Source organism: Ciconia boyciana, chromosome 18, assembly GCF_034638445.1.
Source record: "Ciconia boyciana chromosome 18, ASM3463844v1, whole genome shotgun sequence".
Taxonomy (NCBI): Eukaryota; Metazoa; Chordata; class Aves; order Ciconiiformes; family Ciconiidae; genus Ciconia; species Ciconia boyciana.
This window is the reverse complement of record NC_132951.1, coordinates 6302075-6326820: the sequence shown is the minus strand read 5'-3', so window position 1 is coordinate 6326820 and position 24746 is coordinate 6302075. Positions and strand designations below refer to the sequence as shown.

At 42.0% G+C, this 24746-nt stretch overlaps 2 protein-coding genes across 19 annotated transcripts in view; one reads left to right on the top strand and one right to left on the bottom strand.

Annotated features, from left to right (window-relative positions):
* The window catches only part of FNBP1 (formin binding protein 1), a 110122-nt gene extending 100003 nt beyond the window's left edge, over positions 1-10119 (bottom strand). For 7 of the 18 annotated variants that reach the window (XM_072883447.1, XM_072883444.1, XM_072883445.1 and 4 more), the window contains exons 1-4: positions 10039-10118; positions 9113-9177; positions 8727-8832; positions 5309-5447 (exon numbers count right to left, since the gene is read on the bottom strand). In XM_072883447.1, the coding sequence (XP_072739548.1) occupies positions 5309-5398 (90 nt within the window). In that variant the 5' untranslated portion in view covers positions 5399-5447; positions 8727-8832; positions 9113-9177; positions 10039-10118. Of the gene's footprint in view, positions 1-4110; positions 4388-5308; positions 5448-8726; positions 8935-9112; positions 9178-10038 lie in introns of those variants that run through there. The other 11 variants (XM_072883440.1, XM_072883448.1, XM_072883451.1 and 8 more) reach the window with 5 other exon arrangements.
* A 46-nt stretch (positions 10120-10165) lies between these two features.
* The window catches only part of GPR107 (G protein-coupled receptor 107), a 36761-nt gene continuing 22180 nt past the window's right edge, over positions 10166-24746 (top strand). Inside the window, exons 1-11 of the mRNA XM_072883460.1 lie at positions 10166-10302; positions 15500-15625; positions 16452-16502; positions 16762-16850; positions 17541-17707; positions 19491-19525; positions 19734-19790; positions 20661-20771; positions 22333-22466; positions 23402-23477; positions 24475-24548. Of these exons, the coding sequence (XP_072739561.1) occupies positions 10192-10302; positions 15500-15625; positions 16452-16502; positions 16762-16850; positions 17541-17707; positions 19491-19525; positions 19734-19790; positions 20661-20771; positions 22333-22466; positions 23402-23477; positions 24475-24548 (1031 nt within the window). The 5' untranslated portion in view covers positions 10166-10191. The remainder of the gene's footprint in view (positions 10303-15499; positions 15626-16451; positions 16503-16761; positions 16851-17540; positions 17708-19490; positions 19526-19733; positions 19791-20660; positions 20772-22332; positions 22467-23401; positions 23478-24474; positions 24549-24746) is intronic.

The following is a 24746-nucleotide window of genomic DNA, read 5'->3' as shown; positions in this document are numbered from 1 at the left end:
TTTTAATACTGTGAATTAAGAAATCACTATACCCAAAAATAACAATTTTCTAAACCATAAAAAGTTTAGAGACAATTCACATTTATAAGTGGAATGAACTTTATAAGGCAAAAATAACCATATCCACAAATCGTATTTTTTCATACTAAAGCATACTGGAACACACTACAAACAAAAGGTGAGTCCCCAAAGTATCAGTCACATGAGTTGGCCAACACAGCCCCTTGCGTAAGGACAGCAAATTAAGTCCTTTGCGAACACAGAATATTCACCTTCTCACAGGTTGAAAGGACAGTGACGGCTGTTAGCAGACACTCAGCTTTTCACAAAGGTCAAAGAAAAATGTGATTAAATCGCCTTCCTCCCCAGCCTTTTTTTAAACTTTACATTGAATGTGGAAAAAACCCAACAACAAACCCACAGTGTCTGTAACTCTGAAACATTCATAACAAAAAGATTAATCTTGCCACATTTAATCACTTCGCGGCTTGCACTTGCCATGCCGTGTGACAGTGTTCTGAAGAGTTTTTCCTGGACCACTTAACCACAAATTTACCCGTAGCTCACCCAAACTACATAGTGCACCAAGATTCATCATCAAGAAAGCTCATTCCCTTCAATACACCAACCATGCAGCCACAGCTTTTTCCACTCAAAAGACAAGGACTGAAGTGCTGAGGTTAGTGTTAGCTCAGTTTGCTATGTAATTCCTACGGCTTGCTTCAAGGGCTTCATACCACACAAAAGGACACTGGTGGGAAGTGTAGCACACAGTAGCATTTTACTAGCTAAAGCACCCTTCAGAATAGCTGTGTCTGCCATGCTCTATGTTCTTCCCCATTACCCAAGAGAGGAAAAGGGTGAAAGAGATCCAAATGTGCTTTTACAGCCTGTTGTCCCCAAAGCGTAGTTGCCTGAAGGTACAAGTTGGGTCTGTACACATAATCTTTACTTACCACTTACATTACCTAACTATTTAGAAAACATTGCCAATTTCAAGAATCAGACATGAAATAAGTATCTATGATACCCTCCTACCTGTTAGCCCTTAATGCTACTCTTGAACTGGGGTGAAAAACAAAATGGTTGGGTCCTATGACTGTACTTCATCCTTCACCCACGACTTCTTCCTCCAGTTCCCGTATGTTTCACGTATAACAGGCAGAAAGACTTTTGCAGGGGTTGGGTAGACTGACAAACTGCACAGCACAGCCACTGCCACCCTGTACAGCGTGCTTACACACAGGAAACTCACAGACGGTTACATGAGACCTTCAGGTTTTGCTCTGTAACGCTGGATTGCTTGGAGGCCCCAGATGATCTCATTATCCTGAGCATTTAGCCTCATACAGGATATAAATGCTGCATTAGTACCTCTAATAATTATGCTGGTTATGGGTCCATTGACGCTTACAGGGCCAATCCTAAAATGAAACTCAGAAGTATAGATTCAAGTGAAACATCAATAGGAACTTTGCAAGCCAGAGACACAGAATACACTCACATCACAGCACAAGGCTAAAAGTCAGTCTTGGGAATAAATTACAAGATGCCAAAGGGATTTTATTGCTTCTTAAGTATGAGGCTTTCTGCAACCAGCTTTTTTTTTTTTTCCCATGAACGAACAGAAATTCTGCATAAATCTGTGCACATTAACATTCTACATGCTCTAAAGAGCAAGCTTGATTTTACTTCTCCTTTGCTACATTTAAAGAGTGGGTCATGAACACACATCCAGTCTGATAGATTAGCACACCAGAGATACAAGGTGCAAGTCAAGCCTGATCAAACAACGCTAATCTTTCTAGCAAATTTCGAACTTCTAAACTACAGTTGAAAACACTTGTTACTGCCTCAACTTTCAGTCCATCAAATGGCTGTATCAAATCATATACCAGTCACACCATAAAACAGGCACTTGTAGCTTACAACACCTGTTCCTAAATACCCATTCCCTGCCTACTTAAAACAAATACTAAGTTCTAAGGTAAATGTAAATTTAATTTTGTTTAAAAAAAAAAAAGCATGCCATCATCAACAAAAGGAGGTAATGTATTAAATACAGATTGTTTATGTGGCTTCCTTTCCCAGTTAAAGGGAGACCATGGAGAGAGAAATCAGTGTTTTGGCCAAAATACCCAGAGCACTGAAAACCAATGTGTTTTCAAAACTCTGCCCAATTTAAAATAAAGCAACTCCTGCCAATTTTTTATCTAGAATCATTTAATCTGTTGGACCAACCCTCTTCCTCAGTAACCTGCTATGCTTCTCAAAGTACTACATTGAAGATGTGAAAAATAACCCTCTGATGCTGCTGAAGACAATAATTTCACCAACAAAATTTTTGGGGCAAAAAAAAGTATGTTACAAAAGCAGTGTGTAACTGTTACAGAAGATAAATATATGACTGCATACACACCTGCAAAGATTACATAAAACAGAAACAACTATTTATAAGCACTATCTACTACTACTGTTCTTGCGCAGAAACATCTCAATATTGCTTGCACACTTTTAAGAATGCAAAAATAACTAAGTCCATCTTGAGAATTCAGAATTTATTTTCCTGTGTCAAAATTGTTATACTGACCCTTACTTTAATTCCACTCAAACTATTTCATCTCTCCCCAAAGCATCCAAGATGCAGAAAAAGAAGGCAACTGCAGATTTTCCCATAAACACTCCCATGCAGCAGAGCTGTTTATATACTGATGAATCAATATAGCATCACTACAATATTTCATCAGTAGGTATCACCTTTCTTTCTCTGGAATATACAAACATACCCCAATAACCTCTCAGTAAGTGTTTGCTTCCTAATTTTACTGTCTAGTTCTAACCAGATCTAGCTATAACATGACTACAATGTCACAGCAAAAAGGGATGCTTACTTAACTGTCTGCCAGAACAGGCCAGTAATGCATCCAGAAACGACAGCAATTAGCACATCTAAAATAACCATTTCTATACAGAGACAGTTTAAAAGCCTAGATATGTTCACATCTTAACTCGCACTGGTTACTAGCCACAGACATGAATACAGGAGTGAAATCCTGCAGTGCTTTGCAATCCAGATGACCCTCTGCCACTCACTTGTGACTTCTCCATTCAAAACACTGTTTCCTCTTCCCCCCCTCCCGAGCACAGATTTCCCCAAAGATTAAGGTCCCACAGTTAAATTACCAACCGCTTGCACAGTCTCCTGTCCACTATTACGAGCCCTCAATAACAGGTTTTGCTCCATGCTCCACCATCACGCTGCCAAACATGGCTGCATCATGTCCTCTTTGTGATTGAATATGTATATCTCTTTTGCCTTTCGAGACTTCTTTTTTCTGCCTACCCTTATTTTCCCAGATTAGCAAGGGACTATTTCAAATCGCTATTATCCACTTTTCATTCCTTTTAACAGTTTGATATTTTCCAGTAATGTTCCATCGTAAACCAAATGCATTTATACTTTTCAGGTTCACTTCAAAAACAATCAAGGAGCTTTATACATTGAAACCCTCCCCACCATTAAAACGTACTTATTTACACACAACAGAAAACTCCTCTAATAAAAACCTCCGTCCTTCAAAACAAGCGTGGAGAGAAAAAACCCTTAACAACAGCGAAAGGAAATTTTATCATCTGGCTTTTCTTCCCTGCAGCTCCCTCTCCTGAAATTGGACCCCCTTGTATATAAATCCACTTCGGAGCCTCTCCTCCAGCCCCTTGCAGAAGCCACACACAAAACCCACCCCAGCCTTTGCTGGAAAGCCTCCCTCCGCTCTGGAACCGCGGGCGCTTTTTGTGCTGGTGAGTATTTTTTTCATTTTACTGCAGAAAATAAACAAAACTAAAGAGTCTCCGCCGGGATTTCCCTGCGGAGGCTACACGTAAAAGTTTCTAGAAAGGGGGGAGCCCCTGGAGAGAGCGGCCCCCGGCCAGACCTCCCCCGCGGTGCCCCGCACGGCCGAGCCCCGGCCGCCCCGCCCCGGCCCCCCGCACCGCACCGCGGCCAGCGCCGGCCCCTCCGTACGGACCGTTATGACACAGGGCGGGCGCGGCGTTCCGCGGTAACCGCCGCAACTGCGACCCCGCTCCCTCCCTCCCGCACTCACTCACCCACAGCTCCGTGCCCCAGCTCATGGCTCCGCCGCGCCGCCGAGGGCCGGCGCTGAGGGGCGGGCGGGGGACGCTCAGGGTCTCTCTGTCCCCTGGCTGGAGCTTCCTTCCCCTTCGCTCCCCGCGCACGGAGGGCCAGGCCCCGGCGGGGCGAGGCGGGGAGTGTGGAGAGGAGAGGAGCGGGACGGGGCCGGGGCCGAGCGCTGCTCACCGCCGCTCCCGCCTCATCGCGCCGCAAAATGGCCCGAGCGGCGCCGCGCGGGGAGGCGGTGGCGGAGCGGGGCGGGGGGGACGGACGATTGACAGCTCCGGCGCACTGCGCAGGCGCGGCCCGAAGGGGGGGGGGGGGCGGAGGCGGACGCCACTGCGCAGGCGCGGCCTCCAGTCAGTGTGCTGCCGGTCCCCGCTGGCGGCGGGGGGACCGTGCCGCCGCCCGGCCCCTGGCTCGGCCTGGAGCTCCGGGTCCCCGCTCGGGAAAGCGGCATGGCAGGCAGCTCTCAGCCCGCCCCGCTTTGAAGTGCGGAGCGGGCCGCTGCGCAGGCCGGCGGGAGCACCCGGCTGGGTGAAGTGGGGGCTCCCCGCCCGGAGGGCAGCCCTGCCGGTGATCCCGGCCCCGCCCGCCCTCAGGTGTTGCTTCCCCATTTCTTACCGCCCTCTCCCCGAGCGAGGTGGGGTTTTTTTTTTTAAAACAAATGTTCCTGTTTCGACTATTTGGAAGGGGGGCAACCGCCCTAGAGAAGAAGGAAACCCACACCCTTAAAACTGACTGCAAGGGTTGACTTCCTCAAACTCAGCTACCCAAATATATATATATATACACACACACAGAGCGCCCCAAAATAATCCAAATCCGGGAATATTAAATCCGCCATATGTCACCAACATGCTCAACGAGCAAGCAGAAAAATAACCAAATTACCTGCCTTTGCATAAATGTGGGTTATTGTAGCAATTATGCAGGCCTTGCAGAAAATGGCCCATTTCCTTGCCAGAGAAATAATGTTTTTGTGATCATCTTCCTCTGTAACAGCATTTATTTCAGCTGTGTCACAATCTGATTTTGCATTTCTGTTTTTAGCTAAAAGAAATGTAAAAAGAGCTTTAGACTGATATTTTATATTACCGCATCTGTTCATGAAAGATTTACACGGGGGGGTGGGGGGGGAGGGAAGCACATTTCCTGAGGAAATTTCCTCACCTGAGGAAAAAGGTAAAAAGGTATCTCCTTATCGAGGGTGGGGATCCTTTTGATGTCAGAAGATAAAAATTGACCAGCTGCTACAAGCATTATGTCCTCTAGCTTAATGCACTCCTTTCACTGCTGCTTGGCTATTAACCTACATGAGAAAGGACAAGAAAAGAATAACTTATTAAGCAATTCCAACATTTAGAACAACAATGAAGACAAGTGTTATGTTAATAACTGAATTGCATTTATTTTTATCCTAGTTCAATTGATTTGAACATAAGAGTAGAATGCTGCTCCTCATACAGCTGTCTTTGAAGAGAGACAGAGAACAGGCAACGCTCTTGTTCATTAAAAGTTATTACTTTTAAGGACTGACTTCACAACAGCTGAGAGACGCGCTGTTCAACTCATTTCAGAGTGCTTCTTCCTGCTACTGCCAACATATTTAAATATCTGAGCCTGCCATGCTGCCTAAAGCACAACCACAATCTTCCAAGCGTTTGTACTTCCACAGACTCTCAGGGAAGGGGCACCAAAGCCCACTGTCCTTAGACCTACGTCCATCCAGAACGCATTGCAAAACCAGACAACGTGCCTGCATCACGACTTTTGGAGAGCTTAATCCATAAACACTTGAGTAAAAAGAATGTACGGGGACCAAACAGAAAGCAGTAGTAGTATCATCTGAGGTAAATTTGCTGTGGAATTTTCTTTTGCACAAAGAGCTGGGAGGGGAACAAGGCAAACCTGTTACACCAGCATGGGCAGGGAAACTTGTCCACACTGAAAGATAAAAATGCTTAACCAGTTACAGAAAGATAAAGGCCAGAAATGCAAGTTTTGTATTATGATGGTACATTAGAATCAATTATGCCAAAACCTATGAAAAGTTATTAAAAATTGTGTGGACAGGGGCTCAAGACAAACACTAAATAAAATTAATTCCAGGTATTTCTGGAAGGGGACCTTTTCCTATCTTTGATTGTCTTTATTATTTACCCTGAAACTCTCCAAAACAGGGACTGCCACTTATGTTATTACTTTCAGTTGTACAGTGCCCAAAATAGCAGGGCCTGCAGCTTGGTTGGTCCCTAATTACTGATGTAATTAACAATGATGGGAGCATTAAGAATCAGACCTTTATGCTGAAGTATGATCCTGGAAAGCTCAGTAGGTCCCATCTCCAAAGAATAATTCAAAATGACACTTAGAAATTATATTATCTATCGCTTCATTACCTAATTCGCACAATCCAAATCTGAGCAACACAGAAGCTGGTGGGAGTTTTTCTTCAGCCACAGCGAGAATAAGACATGCAGATCTGTTATCTAGATATGGGCCTATTCCTGTAAACTCTGTGTTTACCTCTCCTGTTGTTATGATTCAGAACACTCCCAGAGGTACATCTTGAGCCTAAGGAGAAGCAATTGCCTTTTTAGAAGGCCAGGACTTTGTATAGGAAACCCCAATCCCACTTGAAAACAGTCAGATTAGCTGCTAAATGATTCAGAAGGTATTTAAAGAAGATAAAACAAATCCCTAAACCACTGTTCAATCTAAACCTTTTTCTCTGGGTTTGTTTACTCAAGCAAAGCAAGAAAAAAACACAAATTTCAGAACACATACAAGCATTTCTAGCTTCCAGGATATAAGAGGAAGAGGACCCACCTTTCCCCCCTGGAGTTATCACCCTTGCAGCTGCTTCCCTTTTAGTTTTATAATTCTACCCAGATCACCCACATCCAGGACAAGGAACATAAGATATTGCTTGTAACCTCTCATACACTGGGACTGAAACAGCACCAGGAAAGGAAGAGGACACACCTTTCCCTAAGGCCATCACTATCACAGCTGTTTCCTTTCTGCTGGTACAACACTACACAGATCATTCAGACACACAGCAGGGGCCCTTGGTTCTCTTTAAATGCCCTATCAGGACCCAGAGAGCCTAATTAAGGCCTGATTAAGACCTGATAAACCTTAATGGCCCTGACCAGCCTCACCTGTGGCCTCCACCCACACCCTCTGTCCATGGACTCACGAGCCCCATTTAACCTTTGGCCTGAAGGTTCAGTCTCTGTTTGAGCATTGTTGTAGGGGTACTGGTCTCTGGCTCAGCCACAGCTATAGCTATAACTGGCTATAGACCTTGTTGATGTGAAGCCTGGCTCATATCTGGCTGATTTCAGACCTGCCTCATCCCTGTGGACCTGCCCAGCTGTTGCTAGACTGTGTCTGACCTTGGTTACCATCACCTGAACTGCAGACTGACTTCTTAACTCAGCCTTGCTCCTGTCTCATTGCTACAAGCTTGCCTGATGACCTGGACTCTTGGCTGCTCCTGGCTGCCATCCCTGGGCCTGCCCTGCTCGCCTTGCTTGGGCGTTGTGGGACTGGGCCCTGAATAGTGAGGCTCCTGCCCTGTTGGCTGTGTTATCATGCTCCTCTCCCAGCTTCATGTCCCCCGGGGAACAGCCAGCCCTCGACTACTCCATGACATGCCCATACCTTGTCTCACGGGGTACATTAACAAATTGACACTTAATCTGCTTCACTCTGTACTGAGGTGAGGTGTACCTGTAGGCTATTCTAATGCCAAGATTTTTCTGATACTGCTGATGCATTCCACCCAATTTCAATAGTTGCCCATGATAGACTTAAAAAAAAAAAAAAGAAAATCTGTGCAGGGTTCTAATTAGATGTTTGGGTACAATGAAGGAGTAAAGGAAAAAGATAGCCATATTAAATGTGTTTAACCACAGCTGAGTACGTGCTAAGAACAGCACATTAAGAGCAAGGTTAATCTTGTCTAGAGGCTACAGTAAAATGTATCAATGTAATGATGAGAGTTGCTGTTATAGCATATTCATTACAGATAGCAGCCACTTTGCATATTGATAGGGATGTAAATTTAAGTACAGGTATCTTCTGACATACAAATTCTTAGAAAAATGCATAGCCAAAATAAACATGTTAGAAATTCTAATTTTGAGATCATTTAGTCTAGGTAAGTGGGGAACTTAAGAGTTAGTACAATATCCTAATAGTTAGTGGAGAGTTACGTGAACAAAATGAAATTCAGACAGTGCGTGGGATAAAAATCCCTGAATGCTATTAGGAAGCATCTTCAGATTAAGCAAGGATCTTCAGCTGAACCAGTCCCCAGAATTATAGGGGAAAACCTCATGCTATTTGACCACTGAAGTAGTCAAAGTGTGCCTGATACTTAGTAGTGGAGCCAGGCATGAAAGCCTGTGCTGCAGCTGTGGTTGCAAGCAACTATTTCTCAGGAGTCAAAAGTTTCTAGGTTTCCCAGGTGGTCCGTGCACAGGAATTGTAATAATTGCAACATTAACAATATTAATTCCAACAAATATCTGGACCAGAGTTATCTTTTCAGAATAAATTATCTGCTGTTCCTACTTACGTAGGCTTTTTACAATCCGTGGGGTGTAGTGACGTGCACTATAAGGCCTGATGCTGACAGGACATCTAGCGGCATGTCCAAGCTACTGTCCAGAGAAAGGCTCCTACTAGAAAAACACAAGATTGTTTTTTTCATGCTTCCAGATATTTTCTGGTACCAGTCCAGGTTTCTTTGGATGATGGCTAGATTTCTGTGTTTATTTTATTACCTAAGAGTATAAAAGAAAAAGAGGGAAATGAAAATGTAAGAGGTAACGAGTAACATACAGTAACACCTGAATCACCTCTGTACAAAGATGTGACATTCTACATAATCTTGCTAATATAAAGGTCAAGACTATTGATTTTTCTCTGCCTATTCACCCTTGCTTGCATTTTACTACTTGCCTGGTCCAGTCCAGTTGTTTATCTGGCTCTAGATGAAGAAACGTGCACAGCTGGTACTCCATACACTGAAAGGGAAGATCAGAATGTTTGAGTTCCAAGAGCTGACAGCACAGGACTCCACATTGAAGAATTTTATTTATTTATATTGATGGCTTCCCGTAAGGAAGACACATTGCATAGTCTTTCAATTTTTTTTTTTAGCAGTGTGTTAGCCTAAAAGCAGTTTTAATTGCCACTATTCGTGTTCACTTTGCTTCTTGTTACTCTCAGTTTGAGCAACAAAGAAGTCACTGAAGTCAGGCCTGATCTGCTTATCATTTCATTTTTAAGTGGGACTACAGCCACCAGTTTCAAATAGTTCAACAGCTGCAAAACTATTCCAGTAAGGAAGCAGAAAGCCCTTTGTTTTGTTACATATTTTTTGGTGATATTTAAAATTAATACTCTAAACCCAGCTTTATACAGAAAGGCAGTTTCTCTGTTGTTTGGACTGCCCGATGCTCAGACATCTGCTCTCACTGTAGCTCCCAGGAAGAAGCTGAAACTTGCAGACTGATCCACGGCTGAGCTGGAAGCAACAACCCCAGACCTCCCTACGAACTATGCTGCATGGCTGAGGCGGGAAGAGCTCCGGCCTTCACCCGGACGGCAGAGCAGCTCTGTGACACCTCACCCCAAACCAGGGCCTTGCTGAGCACCTCCACACAGGATGTTCTCGGGAAGGCTCAGGGGGTCCCTTTGGCCAGCGTCCCCCTGTGAGTGCAGCGAGGGCCATCAGCGAGGAGGGAGCTGCCACAGGGCCCCGGCCACTGCCATGGCCCTCACTGAGGGGCCCGGGCCAACCCAGGGGTACCGTGGGAGGCAGCCTCCGGGCGGGGGGCAGCCCAGAAGGGCCCTAGAGGGAGAGAAAAGGGCTGGGAACCCACCAAACCCCGGTGACAGGGGACAAACCCCGCTGACAGGAGAGACCCGGCGGCGACAGGGGTGAGGGGCAACCCCGCCCCGCCGTGGTCACGTGCCCCCGTCGCCCCTTGACCCCGGAAGTGGCGCGGGAAGAGGATACGGATGCTGGAATAAACATGGCGGCCCGCGGCGCTGGCGCTGTGCTGTCGCGGGCCGCGGTTGTGTTGGGGCTGGTGCTGCTCTGGACGGGTCCGGCCGGCGCCCGTGTCCATCACCTCACCCTCAAAGTAAGGTCTGCGCCGCTCCCGCCCCCATCCCTGCAGGCTCGGTCCCCGGCCGTGCTGGGCTCCCTCCGGGTCGCCTGGGAGGAGTGGCGGGGCCGGCCTGGCCGTGCCCGCCTCCCGCGGTCCGGGGCTCTCCTCTCCTCTCCCCCCCGCGCCTCTAGTTTCGTCCCGCTGCCTCCCCCCGGCACTTTATTCTATTCGCTGCTTTCTGGGCTCTCCCACTGCACCTCAGCCCGCCCGGGCCCCGCTGTGTTCTGCTTTTCCTGTTATTTCCTCCCGCATCCCCTTAGCCCCGTCCCTGCCTTTTTGGCCGTCTGTTTCTTGGTTGTGGGGAAAGTGTGTGAAGCAGCCTCAGAACTGCAGTGGTTTGAAGGTGCAAATGCTTCACGTCCTGCTAAAAGTGAGGCAGAAAGCTGTGTGTGGTGAGGGAGGGCTGAACGTGGTATGGGGGGAGGTTTCTGAAGGGAGGTTGAGGATGTTTTTGCTTTTAATCTGCGCTCTGCAGCAGTCTTCCTGTCTTGATCTGTGGTCACTTGACTCTGGAATGGCTGTCTTATTGGCCTTCCAGATGTTGTTTCTTTGTACTAATCAAGTGATCAGTAGAGGTAGAAGAAGACATTGATGCTGACAGCTGTCTGTTTCAGTTTAATAGAGTTCTGGTTGTGCTTTGAAAGAGTGTTGTGTCGTCCTGTGCCTATATTTGAGGAAAAACTACTTATTCAGGATGGTTGATCAGAAGTGGTGCTGATTGTGGTGAAGATGTGCAGCTCCAGAGTGCTGCAATCAGTTGTGTTTTAAATGAAAAGCTGTGCGGTGGTTATGTGATAGAGGAACTGTGCATTTGGGGTGATGCTTTTTAAGGGCTGCTGTATAGTTCATGCAGCGCTCTGTAAATCTCCAGAATGAGGTTGTTAACTTTGTTCTTGTTGTCAACAACGTGCAATATTTTGCCAATAGAAATGTTAGAAGAAGTTAATAAAGTGGTATATGACTAGGACCAGCATTACTGTGTTCTTGTAGCAGTTAAGGAGAGTGCCAAAACTTTGCAGGAGCTCTCCTTCAGCAGTTAGGATACAGTGAATGGCAGGGGGACATTCATGACTTATTGGTAGGGAATTTTCCAGACGATGTAGTTGTCTAATGTGCAACTGCATGACTATTGTTCTGCTTCAGGAAAAGTAAACTTTTCTCTGAAGCAATAAATTAGGAGGTTTGTGCTGGTTACATTATGGTTTTGAGGAATCTGTGACCAACAGTTGAGTGCTAGAAGAACTTCTCCTGGGGTGATACTTTTCCCTTACATAGAAAACTTTCAAACTGGCCTCAAGCAAATGTTCTCAGCAGCAAACATCACGGCTCTAGTTCCTATTAGGGTGTCTCTTAACTGCCTGGATCAATTACTAAGCTGTGGTTGCTGATTTTTACGATCCAAGTGGGGTATGGTTTCAGTTTTGTAGGTATTTTGTGTGAGTTGCAACACTGACCTACCAAGCACTGTGGAAAATAGAAGTGTGTTAATGCCTTTGTCCACCTCCTGTATAAACATGAGCTTTATTGTTAGAGCACAGTCTCTCCCTTTCTACTTCCTCTGCTGCTTTACAGCATTTATGTAAACGTCAGGCTCTGCCACCTGTACCCTTTCACAATGAAATCTCCCTTCTAGTGTTCTTGGCATTGGCTCCTTGCTTGTAAGTGTGCTTTGACGCTGTGCCAAGCTAAAGGCCACAGCTTTGTGTGAGTGGTTGATATTAGGTTTCCTCAAGCTGTTATTGCTTAAGTTAGAATAGCCTCATTCTTGTATCTTTGTAATTAGGGTGCTAAGGTGAAGCTTTTTTTTTGTTGTCAGAAAAACAAGCCGCAGTCTGAGCGTTTTCCTGTTTTGAAAATAACTTATTATCTTTATAAAAACGTACAAAATTATTTATTTCTTCTGAGTTGGAAAAATTATTTGTTTGAATCTTGCTATTAGACTAACCTTGTCAAAGGAGACTCTCTTCCTTAGTAGCAATTGTTATCAGCTTCATTAGTTTAATGAGCTATGTTAAGAAAACAAACAAACAAAAAAAAACCCCAAAAGCCTACAAAAATTGCATTTATAGAAGACTGGAAACAATTTTCAGAGGTTTCCGGAACTAGCTGGTAGTTGGAATGTTTCTCTTGACCTAAAATAAGTTGGGTTTTTTGGGTTTTTTTGGTCTTAACAGTTGAATGGTATAATATTGAAGCCTTATGTCTTGTGTAATGCAATGGCAAACTGTCTCAGAGAATGAGGAAGTTAAGTTTAATGCTAGTGAATAGCTGAAAGTACCAGTTTCTGGTGATTTATCAAGAGGAACCATCCAACTGACAATGCTGTGTAGCAGCTGTGGTGTTAGCTTCTGATTAAAGTGAGTTATCTTTGGAATTAACTGGCTTCCAAAAGGGAAGTAAGACCTCTCCTATTTTATGATATGGTCAAGATTGCTGTCTCATGTGAAATTATTATTTGGAAGATATTATTTTTCAGTGGTTGGTTGTAAATACTTGTGGCCTTTTAATGTTGGTAGGTCTCAGGCTTCAATTGCTCAAGTTGAAAATACTTTTCACAATAACTCATTTAGTCTTACACAACTTATAAGTCTTGCTATTAGTCTCACACAAGTAATAAAATTCCTTCCATGTGAGGGTAAGCACTCTCTGACGAAACTTTCACTGTACGGATAGCGTGATCCCAATTAGATTTTGGGTAGAATGTTAAAGAATATTTTTCTGCCCATTCTGGGCTACAGGATCTTGGATACCGCTCTCCTGTAATCTTATTCAAATGTTGCAGGATCAATTTTTATCCTAAAGGAGTGAAAGAAGTGAGGAGGATTTTTATGGAGATAAGCTGAGAACTTACTGTATTGGTTTGACTGTAACCTGTTAGTCATGAGTCCCAGATCATCCCTTCTCAAAGGGGCAGACTTAACTGTGAAATGCATCCTATGTAAATCAAAATAACGTGTATGCTAACAACTCAGATGCTTAAGTATTCACTTGTATGGGTTCACACCATTGTTGTAAACTTACAGTTGAATATTTCTGAACTCAACAGTCGAGTGATTATAAATAAAAGCCGGCTTCTTCCAACCAGTTAAACCTCCTGTGAGAGGTGAGACAATTATTAGTAAGCCAGTATCTTTAAGCTGTCAATATGTGGAGCAGTAGATGCTCCTGGAAGGCGTGCTGTTGCTTGGTGGCAACTGGAGACAGTGTGTGTGGGATCATGTAAAGCTGAAGGATTTGTGAACTAAATCTGTAAACTCTAAGCACTGAAAGCTGAGATAAAACCAGGGAGGAAAGTGTGTGTGTGTTGTATGTTAATTATCTTTTGTTGGTGGGGAGCATATTAGTAAACTGGCAGAGTAAATAAACTTAAATTGAACTGAATAGCTTTTGCAAGTACTCTGAATTAAGCAGCTGTCTGGTCGTGTTTACAAGGTGCAAAACACCTCATGGCTGGATGACGCTGTATTCTCTTCATATGCCCATCTACCTAATCACCCAGACAAATGCTCCTCTGTCCAGATGTGGTTAAATATGTATGATGTGCTACATAAAGAGCTAGTATTAATCTTCTATTCTGACTGGAAAATTATATTGAAAGTAGTGTTAAAGGAACCAGATGGACTCTTGTTTCAAGCACATTAAGTGACCTAGAACCTGAAGACAGCACAGCTATAATACTCTGTTGAACAAAGCGTCTGCTGTGAGCCATGTGTCACTAACTTTTTTTTTCTTCTGAGCATTAAGGGAACCATCTGGTTATTTGCCAGGTTAACTTGATTCTATTAGGGCGATCTTATTACAGTTAGATTACAGGTTAGCTCTGTCAGGATTAGTGTCCTGCTGTTACAGTGAGTGATATTTATGCGTCAAGAATGTTTTATGTGGAGATGTCAAAATTAATACTGGGGGCAAAGGAAGAGAGAGAACTTACTGTACTTCTACAATTCTTAGCTCAGTCTTCCAGTACTTTGTCCAGAACAGTTTGTTTGCCTTTAGCAGCTGACTTCTCTGCTTAGAGTATTTTTGCAAACTGATTATATTTTCCTAGAAGAAAGAGGAGGAATAAACAATTTTCTTATTTTTAGTGACAACTTGTATAAGTGCTTTAAATCACATTTTAAACTTGCTTTTTAATTTTTGTGCTCTGTTTCTGCTTTTCTTCCAATTAATGATCCAGTAGGTTTGAGGGTCCAACTGCATACCTATTTATTGGTTTAAGAATGCAGAGTAACAGGAGTATGACTTACCTCATCTGATGTGGCAACTGTGTGTAATGTTTACTACTTTTCATGTGAGGTTCTTCATGACCTTATTTAAAAAAAAAAGCTCATGGTACTTGAACCTTTATCAGCTGAGCAAGGCATGGAAGGGGATCAATTTCTACAGTTTTTCTTACCAGACTGAGAGGAAGTAAATTATTCTGCAGCTAAGACTGGGAGCAGAGGAGGGGATTGTAATTTTCCTGTTAGAGAAACTAACCCAAGTTTGAACACATATATCCAGGTTTTGGTATTTATGCTACTTATAAGACTCAAGGCCTTGCTAAAAAGCAGTTGGAGGAATGGGACTATATAAGAAATTTTCTCGTCTACACTGTACAGATAATTTTCCAGTGTGTTAGGTGTTTGACTGTCCAAACATTGACTCTGCCTAACATAGAAGATCTGATGGGGTGACAATAAACTGGATGACAATACTTGTTTAACACTTGGCCAAAACCCAGCTCTCAGTTAGGTAAGATCACTATAGTCAACTAATTCCTCTTCAGTCTGTTGCAGTGACAGTAGATAGCGTTCACACAATAGCTGTCTTGATTTGTCTACAGCCTCTTTTTTTGGTAGCAATATTTTGTTTAATCAGTGATGCCAGATATTAATTTTCTTCCAGATTTTTTTCTTGCCTATTTCTCAGTAGTCAGTAGTATAGCCAGGTAATTAGTAAAGACACATTTATTTAAAGTACTTGCTGTTCAGGTTATTGGAAGAGTTCGTCGATTCTAGTGAAATAATTAGTTGTATCTGAAGCTATCCTAAATAAATTTGCTCTTGGTATAATAAGATAGATGTTTTGCATGAATACTTAAGCAAGTGTCAATCTTTGTCACCCTGCTTTCTCTTTGCTGCTGCAGATGACTGTATGTGATTTGTAAACTTACTTTCCTTTCTTACAGGATGATGTGAGGCAGAAAGTGCACCTGAATACCTTTGGCTTCTTCAAGGATGGTTTCATGAAAGTCAGTGTCAGCAACCTTTCATTGAAGCCACCTGTGGGCTCTGATGACAAGAGTAGCTTATCAGTAAGTTACTTTGAGTCCAATGGCTGTATTAAGCTTCCTGTGAAATTGCCCTTGCACTGGATGCCTTAACTTGTTTGAGGTGCCAGATCCTAACTGGTGGTGGTCGGCTTTGCTCCCCACTGTGAGCCGTTTATGAGGATACGTATACTGTGAGACTTATCGTTGAGCACTATCTGTTCTGCTTTAAGGATGAACTTTAACTTATCGGATCCTCTACTATCTCAATGCACACATCTATAACCTATATTGAACATAGGTTTTCTAAGCAGTCCTCTGATGTGAGATTTTCACGTTGTTGTCTTGTTGCGTTGCAGTGCATCTTGTAATCATTATATCAGTAGGTTTCCAGAACAGTGACTGTCTTATTTTTAGAGGACTCCAACATTACATGTTTTATAGCACATTATATTAGTGATTTTTAATGGAGAGACTGTAATACTAGGGTAGAAAACAGATCTGTGTTCTTACTCTTCTGCACAGTTCAACCTCTTTACTACTAAAAGTATTAGATGTTTTCCTCAAGCAAAAACATTTGGAAAAATACTGAAATAAGTTTAAAGATTCAGAGGCAGAAGATACTCTAGTTTGGTTTTGAGTCAGTATATATTTTACTCTTGGTGGATACGGATGAAGCAGCAAGTTCATTAGATTTGAATGATTTTTTTCTGTCTAATTAGGTAATGAGAAAAATACCTGGATTATACCTTAAATGTAGGTTCATTTATCTAGAGAGCAGTATCTTTGACTCTCAGTGGTGGTTTGGCTTCTGATCCTAGGGGAACCTGAGCTGGTTTAATATGACAGATTCTTCTCGATTGTCTCATAGGTGGGGTTCAGTTTGGATCGAACAAGGAATGATGGGTTCTCCACTTACCTGGTAAGAGTAAGAGATGTGAATTTACTTTTTTAAGCTGGGGACATCTCATGGTCTAAATTACTCCAGGAAGAAATAAAGGAAAAAAAAAAACCAAACAAACAATGGGGGAGAGGGCCTTTAGATGTGGGCAGGTTGTTAAGGATAATTCAGTTTTACAACTTGCCAGACTAAGAATGGTAACCTCTACCTGGTGGGGGGAACATGTCCCATTTCTTATAAACAGGAGGGCACTTCAAAGATGTTTTGCTTATATTACCAGGATGAAGAAATGGATTACTGTATCTTGAAAAAGAAGCCAGAGCAAGATGTCTCTGTTGTAATCTTACTTCTGGACTTCAAAACTGAAGTGTGAGTAAATAGTGTACACTACATTTTAAAGTTATTTCTCTAGTTGAAGCTAACGTAACACTTATGAAATTTCTTTAAGGGCTTGGAAAGCTGCTGTGCATGTAGCTTATTTTTTAATGGGTTACATGAGAGTTGAGGGGAGGTGAGAGTGAAAGAAAAAAATCTGCAGTATAAAATGGTCCAAGAAAAAATTCTTCCTGTATGTTGGAGGAGTAAGGGGACATAGGGCAAAAGAATCATACCTTAATTGTGCTGAAGGCATGAACTTGAAGTCTTGGGTCACTTTTGCAGTTCTTGTACTGACGATGTAATTTTATTTTTTGTCTTGAATTATCTATTTTATGGAAGTACCTTCGAGGCTGCGTTGCTTTCTTTTGCAAGAACAACTGTAACTGTTGTGTGGAAATATAATTTCTAATGAGACTCTAGTTAACAAAATGGAATAAACTTATTTTTCTTCAGCTGCTCTTGTATTTGATGTAAACGTATAGTATGATTTCTCCCACAGTGATCAGTTCAATGCCAGGCTGCTGTAAGTCATGATCTGGTGCCTACCTGTTCTCTGTGGTAAAAAAAAAAAGTCAAGACAAGTTGATTTTCCTTTATTGGGTATATGTAGTTTATAACAGACAGCCTCTTTATGAATGTTGATTTGCTTTTATTTTGTGTAAAAACTCTTTGTTTATTTAGTGTGAAAGTACGGTTCTCTGCAGAAGCTTCTTCTTTGTTACCTAAAATTTCATTCATGTCTGAGGAAAATGTTACTGCCTTAAGTACCAAGCCACTAAAAACTTCCGAACAGAGCAGTGATTCTGGTAAAAATCTTGCAAAGACCAACCAAAATACAGACAGCGAAGGTAAGCCTGCTAAACCTGACCTATGTGCTCTCACTGCTAGTTCCTTGTTGATGCACATCTAGCAGTGTGTTGTGGTCATGTTCTGGGGTCCCCTTAGGCTAGAACTTGACCTGTGGTCTTGTGTAAACCTGTGCATAGAGCTGCCTTTTGGGCTGGAGTCTCTCCTGCTCGGTGATTTGTGTTAACCAGTTCCATTGATCCAGCACAGACCTAACGTGACTGTTGGAGACCTACAGTACCTGTGAGGAGGGGTAGAGGTACTCTGTGTTTTGTCTGGCAAAAAGAAGGTTAAGGGGGAATTTGATAGTCACCGACAACTAGTTGAAGGAAGGTTAGAAGGACAGTGACACTAAGCTATTTTTAGTAGTGGCACACAATGCAGCCTGTGGCTGTTCCCCCTCATTAAGTCTTGGGTGCCTCAGATTGGATGTTAGGAGTGAAAATAAGACTTTCCTACGTAGGTATTCCAGCATTGTAGCAGATCATTTGTGGAAGTTGTAGAACCTCCATCCATTGATGTTTTAAACACTTGACTAAACAAAGCCAGGGCCAATGTGATATAGTATTGACACTAGGCATGCTTTGAGTCAGAAGTTGGATTAAATGCCTCCACAGGTCCTTTCCAGCCAATGTTTGTATGAGTTTGTATGTATCTAAAGAGTTGAAATCTAGTCTGTCACTTAGAAGCTCTGGGGATGGAGAAGTAAGTATACCAGTAACCTTTCTTGGAGGCACAAATCTTTGTCTGGCTTCTAGACCAACAGATGAAACAATTTCATCATCTCAGCTCTGATAGGATTAGCTCTAAACAGTTCATGTTATCCCTTCCTGGAAGAGTTTAGACTTAAGATCAGGCTGCTGAGCAGTCTGAGTCTGTCTTGGCCTGTCATATTCATAAGCTTTGATATCACTGAAAATTTTGCACAGCTGTTCTAACAAGTCAAGAACTAAAGCTGGGTGGCACAGAAGATAATTGATCTGACAGCCCTAGTTTTGCCTTGTCTTGCATTAAAAAGTGTAGCAGGCACACTGACAGCGCACTGAGGTGCTGCAGCCAAAAGCAAAGTTTAAATCTGGAACATTTGCTTCCTGGTAGAATGGGATGACCTTATGTTTGAAAAGCTTCTTATAGGAGTGGAGTGAAACTGTGAACTTGACATGCTGCTCTATTGAAGTCTCCTGTCAATTTAAGTTTCTCAAGTTCAGAACAGATATTGACTTGTCAGGTCACCTATACTTTTGGGTTTTGTTTGGTGTGTGTTTGTGTGTTTACTGGGGCCTTGCTTAGTAGAGAGCTGGGAACTTTTTCTTTCCCAGGGCTAATTAGGACTTCTGTATGTTTGTCAGGCCATGTATTAATGTCCAGATTAAGATTAGTCAGTGAGATTAACAGTCCTCGGTCATAACATTAAAAGTCATAGCTGTGGACTGTATGAAACAAGGCTGTAGCCTGCATTTGGTATAGGTCATCTCCCTCCTGCATCACTGTAATTGGAGGGGTTGGAAAGATTTCTTGGGTAGGCTTTTATAGAAGGTGTAATAATAGAGAAGCCTATCCTAGCACTTGAGGATGCATTCAGAATGAATGCTAGTTGTAGGAAGAGTCCTGGGAGAGTACGGAGGCACTAAGAAAGAATCTGTGTTAATGATTATCTAGGAAACTGCCACACAGACAAGTATAGGAGGATTTGAGTAAGGTATTGGCAATGTGTAAAAGGTGGTAATCTATGAGGATGTCTAAATGCAAACACTCTAAATGTACCATTAATACTTTTATCTCTAGGTAAGAAGTCTAAACGAAGTACAACATCCTCCCAGGTAAGAAACTATCTGCTGTTCTTTTTCAGAAAGAGCCTGGGGGAATATTGCAGTATAAGCATAGCCAGAAAGTGGAGAGTGTTATTTTCTATTGCTCTCAGCTTCCACTGTAAATATACAGAATGCCGTCTTGATTATCTGGATGATGTAGCCAAATGTAGTAGTTACCTGCTTAAAAAAATCTAAAAGCCTCTTTTCCTTTTGCCAGAGCATAGTAGAACAAGAACATCCTGTTCACAATGACCGAGGAACTTTTTCATTTCAGGTAGGGTGTCTGTCAGTGTCTAGTCTTAATGTGTGCAGACAGTTCCTTCACTGTACTACTTTGTGAAAAGTAAAAGTCTGTTGCTCCCTACTGTAATCCCCATTTCTTTGGTATAGATGCCTCTCTGATAGCTCAGTAAGTTTTTGAGTGGGCTCTTGTTAGGAATAAGTGCTGGAAATCTCATTCTTCATAAGGTGTGGGAGCTGTTTTAAACTTCTTTGGTATGATGCAGTTCTTCTAAATATCTTAGTCTGTGAGCCTCAGCATATTAAAGTTTACTGTGCTGCAACTAGTGCATACAGACTTCTAACAACAAATAGCTGTGACCTGACTGATGACCTGCTTAAGGGGAAGGTACTCTGTACGAAACCAGATTAACGCTTTGTTTCAGCACTCCGGTTCACTTGTGATTGTTGATTACTATAAAACAAACACACTTTAAATTCCGTTATGTGGCAGAAATCTCATTTCCATAGCTATCACAATTTGTGTAGTTGGGGGAGGAACAGAATAGCTGTGTATGCTTTAGGACAAGTATGATCAAAATTTTATGCTTCACCACATTAAATATATGACACTTCTTGTTATCTTTCCTGTGGTGAACAAAGTTAAACACTGATACCTAAAGGTCTTTGATAAAGGTCTTGGATTACCAGAGTGCGTAATTATAGATAGGTACAATGATTTTGCACCTGGAATTCTGTTGAAACTTGCAGATATGCTGGTATCCTCAGAACAGTATGCTTGCTGAAGGGAACCAGCTGACCCTAAATGACTGACTTTTTTCATGCTTCAGTAGAGATGGCTTCTTACCGGGGCAACCCTGTTGTGAATGAGAAGAATGCTGACTCTCCTATTCCTTATTTTTAGTTTTTTTTTAACATCAGCTCTGATAACCAAGAAGGTCTCTACAGCCTGTATTTCCATAAATGTGTTGGCAAGGATGGACTGACTAATGATCAGCAGCTATTTAGTCTCGATGTGAGTATAGCTTCTAAAGTATAATTAACTCATTCACTTAGACTGAAATATACAGCTTTCAATTCTAGCTTGTATACCAAGCACACACTGTACATGAGTGTATGTATGGGGTTGGAAGTGATTCAGAGTTGTGCATTTAATCTCTGTAGTGGCATTTCTGAAGGAAGCAACTACAGTAAGAGGAATTAAAATACTAGTTTTGGAGAAATGTCTGGAAATCTGAAGACTGCGTGTGGGCTGGGTTCAGTCTACACAGTTGTGACTAGATGCTGTAATGAGATGGGAGCTAAAACAGCTGTTCGTGTTTTTCTGTGCTCAAAAATCACTTTTTTTCTTTACACAATTGCAGATATTAAGGCTGTTGCTACAATCTAAATTGTTGGTATTTGTGAATTCAGTGGTTTTGCTTTTTCTGGCCTGATTAAAGATGTGTTTTTACAGTGTTAGATGCGCATCTTAAAGGCAACATGTTATAGCAAATGTCTTATCTCTTTTAACATCCAAGGGTTTGGTCCTATGCTCTTTTGAACTAGAGTGCATTATTACAGCTCAGCATTATTTCAGCATTATTTCCCTTTTTTCTTTCCTGTGCTCATGCTGGCATCCATGCTGGTGTATAGTGAGCTATTCTGTAGTGAATCCTCTCATTGACCAAGGTAGCTCTCAGCCAGATCAGACCCCTGAACTGCTTTTTACATGGTGGTGCTGACACTACTGCAAGGGAAAAGCAAGGGAACGTGTAGGTGATAAAACTTAGCAGCCCTAACGGAACTCAGACTAGACTACTTTAAATCTGCTTCTGAAGTTGTATGTTTAGAAGACCAAGTTTTTGAATTGCTGTTTGTTGCTTTGACCCACTGAAGAAGTTGGAAAGAGAAGAAAACCTGGATAACTAACCTGCTTGGTTGTATTTAGAGATGCAGGACAGTTTCAGTACTGCAAACTAGTCTTGATGCATTATTTTAATGAAGTCCTAGTACATATAACCAAGCTGTTTAGGGGCATAAATACGATGTTAAAGCTTCTGTTTTCTCAGTCGCAGGGTAATAGGCTTGCAGCAGAGTGCTTCCTTTCTCTTGACAGGTGAAGAAATCCACTGTAGTAAACCTAAGAGTGAGTTTTTCAGCTGTGTATGACTCTCTCCACACCTAAAATTGGGACTGTGCTAAAAAACCTGCTTGTTTATGCAAGGTTGTAGATACTGTTTCTGAATCAAAGGTGGACAAACTCTGTGAAGTTTGGTATAGAGAACAACTATTCTTTGGGAAAATTACTTTGCCTTTCTGAATTATGGTGCATAACTGAAGCACTGGAAGGAACCTCTGTCCTTTTCTGCATTTCAAGGAAATTGTTGTTGTAGGGGTAAGATTGCAAAATGTTTTGAGATTCTTGAGGATGAAGAGTTGCTTTTATTTTTTTTCCTCTAAGAGTGTCATAACAGTCACCGCTTCAGAAAAGCTAATTTTAAATGAGCGAATTTGATTGTGAACTGTAATTGTTAACTCAGTGCTTTAACAAAATGTTTTTTCAACTGTATACATAACACACCTTTAATATTCAGATAGAAATTACGGAAAAGAATCCTGAAAGCTACCTCTCAGCGGGTGAGATCCCACTGCCAAAACTGTACATTTCCATGGCTATCTTCTTCTTCCTGTCTGGGACTGTATGGATCCACATACTTCGTAAACGCAGGTAAGCAGACTAGTTTGGTGTCAGTGACAAGTATGGGTCTACCTTGTTTGATTTTATTTTTTATTCCTCCTCTTCTAATGCCCAATTCAGTCAGATTTAATCACTTAAAACTCCAAATCTGTCTCAATATTCTATGCCTAATACATACAGTTTATAGTTGAAAACAGCTACTTCCATCAGTATCATTGTTGCAGACTATTGTTCTAAAGTTATCAAGTCTTACGTTAAGAAAATCTTCATGTAGTATACATATTAAAATATACTGTGGCAACAAATAAACAGGAAATTCCTGTAGTTGATGACAAAAGGAGGACACTGTTTGAAAATAACTTTAAATAACAAGAAAAACTTGATCAAATTTCTTTTATATGGGGAATGGCAGCTTATGGCAGTGGAGAGCCATAACCATTTTGATTATAGTCGAAAGTGGTAGGAATTCCTAATTGAAAAATGTGCTTCTTAATAGTTAAAGCATAGCAACAGAAGCCAGGAGCACCTATGATTCCACTTTGGCTTTACCTCTGACTTAGTCTGAAGTTCACTTGGTAATCAGATTATTTGGTAGTCTGGAGTTCACTTGATGGTGTGGTCTAGTGACTTGGGGGTGGAGGGTGGAGCAAGACATGCTTGAATTATGTTTAGCAAATTTGCTAACAGTTATGATCTATATATGCAAGATGCAGCTATGAATTAATTTTTTAAATTAACCCAAGTATTAAAAAACAGAATTGTAGAACATGTAGTTGAAATGTTGTTCAGGATGTTGCAGAAACTTGGACTGCAGCATTAAAAGGAATCCTTTTACAGTAATAGTCAGCTCAGCTGGCTTTTTTGGGAGTTACTGTTTGACATTTATAGGTTATAAAGAAATCTGGGAACTGAAATTTTTACTGCTGGCTTTTAACTGATGGTCTTTCTTATTTTTTTCTTCCCAGAAATGATGTATTTAAGATTCACTGGCTAATGGCAGCCCTGCCTTTCACAAAATCTCTGTCCTTAGTCTTCCACGCGGTACGTATAATGTCTCTGTCTTAAGTTGTTCAGGTAGGAAGTAGAAACATGGAATCCAGGGCATGCTGATAGAGAAATCTGCTTTGAGGGGGGGGAATGGGAGGGAGAGAGAAGTGTCTTTCCTATTGAAGCAGTGGCACTGAGCTGCAGCTGTTTAGTAGAAGTGATTCAGTTTTCATCAGCAAATTCTGACTTTAAATACAATTGAGATCCTGGCCTGAAGTGGTGAAGCAGCATATATGAGGGTTGAATGAGTTCCGTGAATTCTAATGTTTTGGCCATCTGAGGCAGGCCTGAAAGCTTGAGCTATGGTGCTGCTTCAGCTATGTGGCTTGCAATAAATGTTAATAAATGGAAACCTTGATGAACATTTGTAAAATTCAAGGGCACTGCTTTAGATGAAGTATTATGGTGTACTGTAACAGACCTAACACTATAAGCTTTAACACTTTCAATACATAGTCTCTGAATTGTATTGACTTTGCCTTTCTGCTGGAAAGATCTCATAAACAAAGGTAATGGCAAGCATTTAATCCTTCCATGTTTGTGCCAGCCATGATCTTCACCTTCACACTCATGATAAGATAACTGCTACAAACATTTTTGGAGTCTAATGAATTGAATCTGGTTTCCAGTGAAAGTGAAACGAGAAAGCCTCTAGTCACCTAATGCAACTGAACTTGAACAATGAATGAATAAATAGGTTACAAATGCAGTTGTTTAACTATAGTTAAGTGTTAGAGCTGTGTGGGAAGGTTGTAGATTGTATGAGAAATATCCACTAAGACTTAGGAAATACAGCAAGTGGGAATGACCTCATTGTTGCTAAACAAAACTAGAAAATGTTGGGAGGAAGTATTCTGTAAGATGTAACAGAGCTGAGTTTGTACACACTGATTGGAAAATAGCTTGAAGTGGTTGTCAAGCAGACCTATTTTGTAGATATGGGTGGGGTGCTGATGAGCAGCTTGTAAAGTACTGTATTTTCTGCTTCCAGATCGACTATCACTACATTTCTTCTCAGGGATTTCCTATTGAAGGCTGGGCTGTTGTTTATTACATCACTCACCTGTAAGTATGTCAGAAGATTGATGTGATAGATTCAAACAATGAAACTGAATTCCCTGTGGGGCTGCCCTGCTCCCTCCCTCCCCTCCTGAGGAAACTGGAAAATTGCTGATTCTTTGGTACTACAGTCTGAATGACAAGACAACAATCAGCCCTGTGTGAAGGGGAAAGCTCTACTTATAGAGGGCAGCTGCAGAGAAT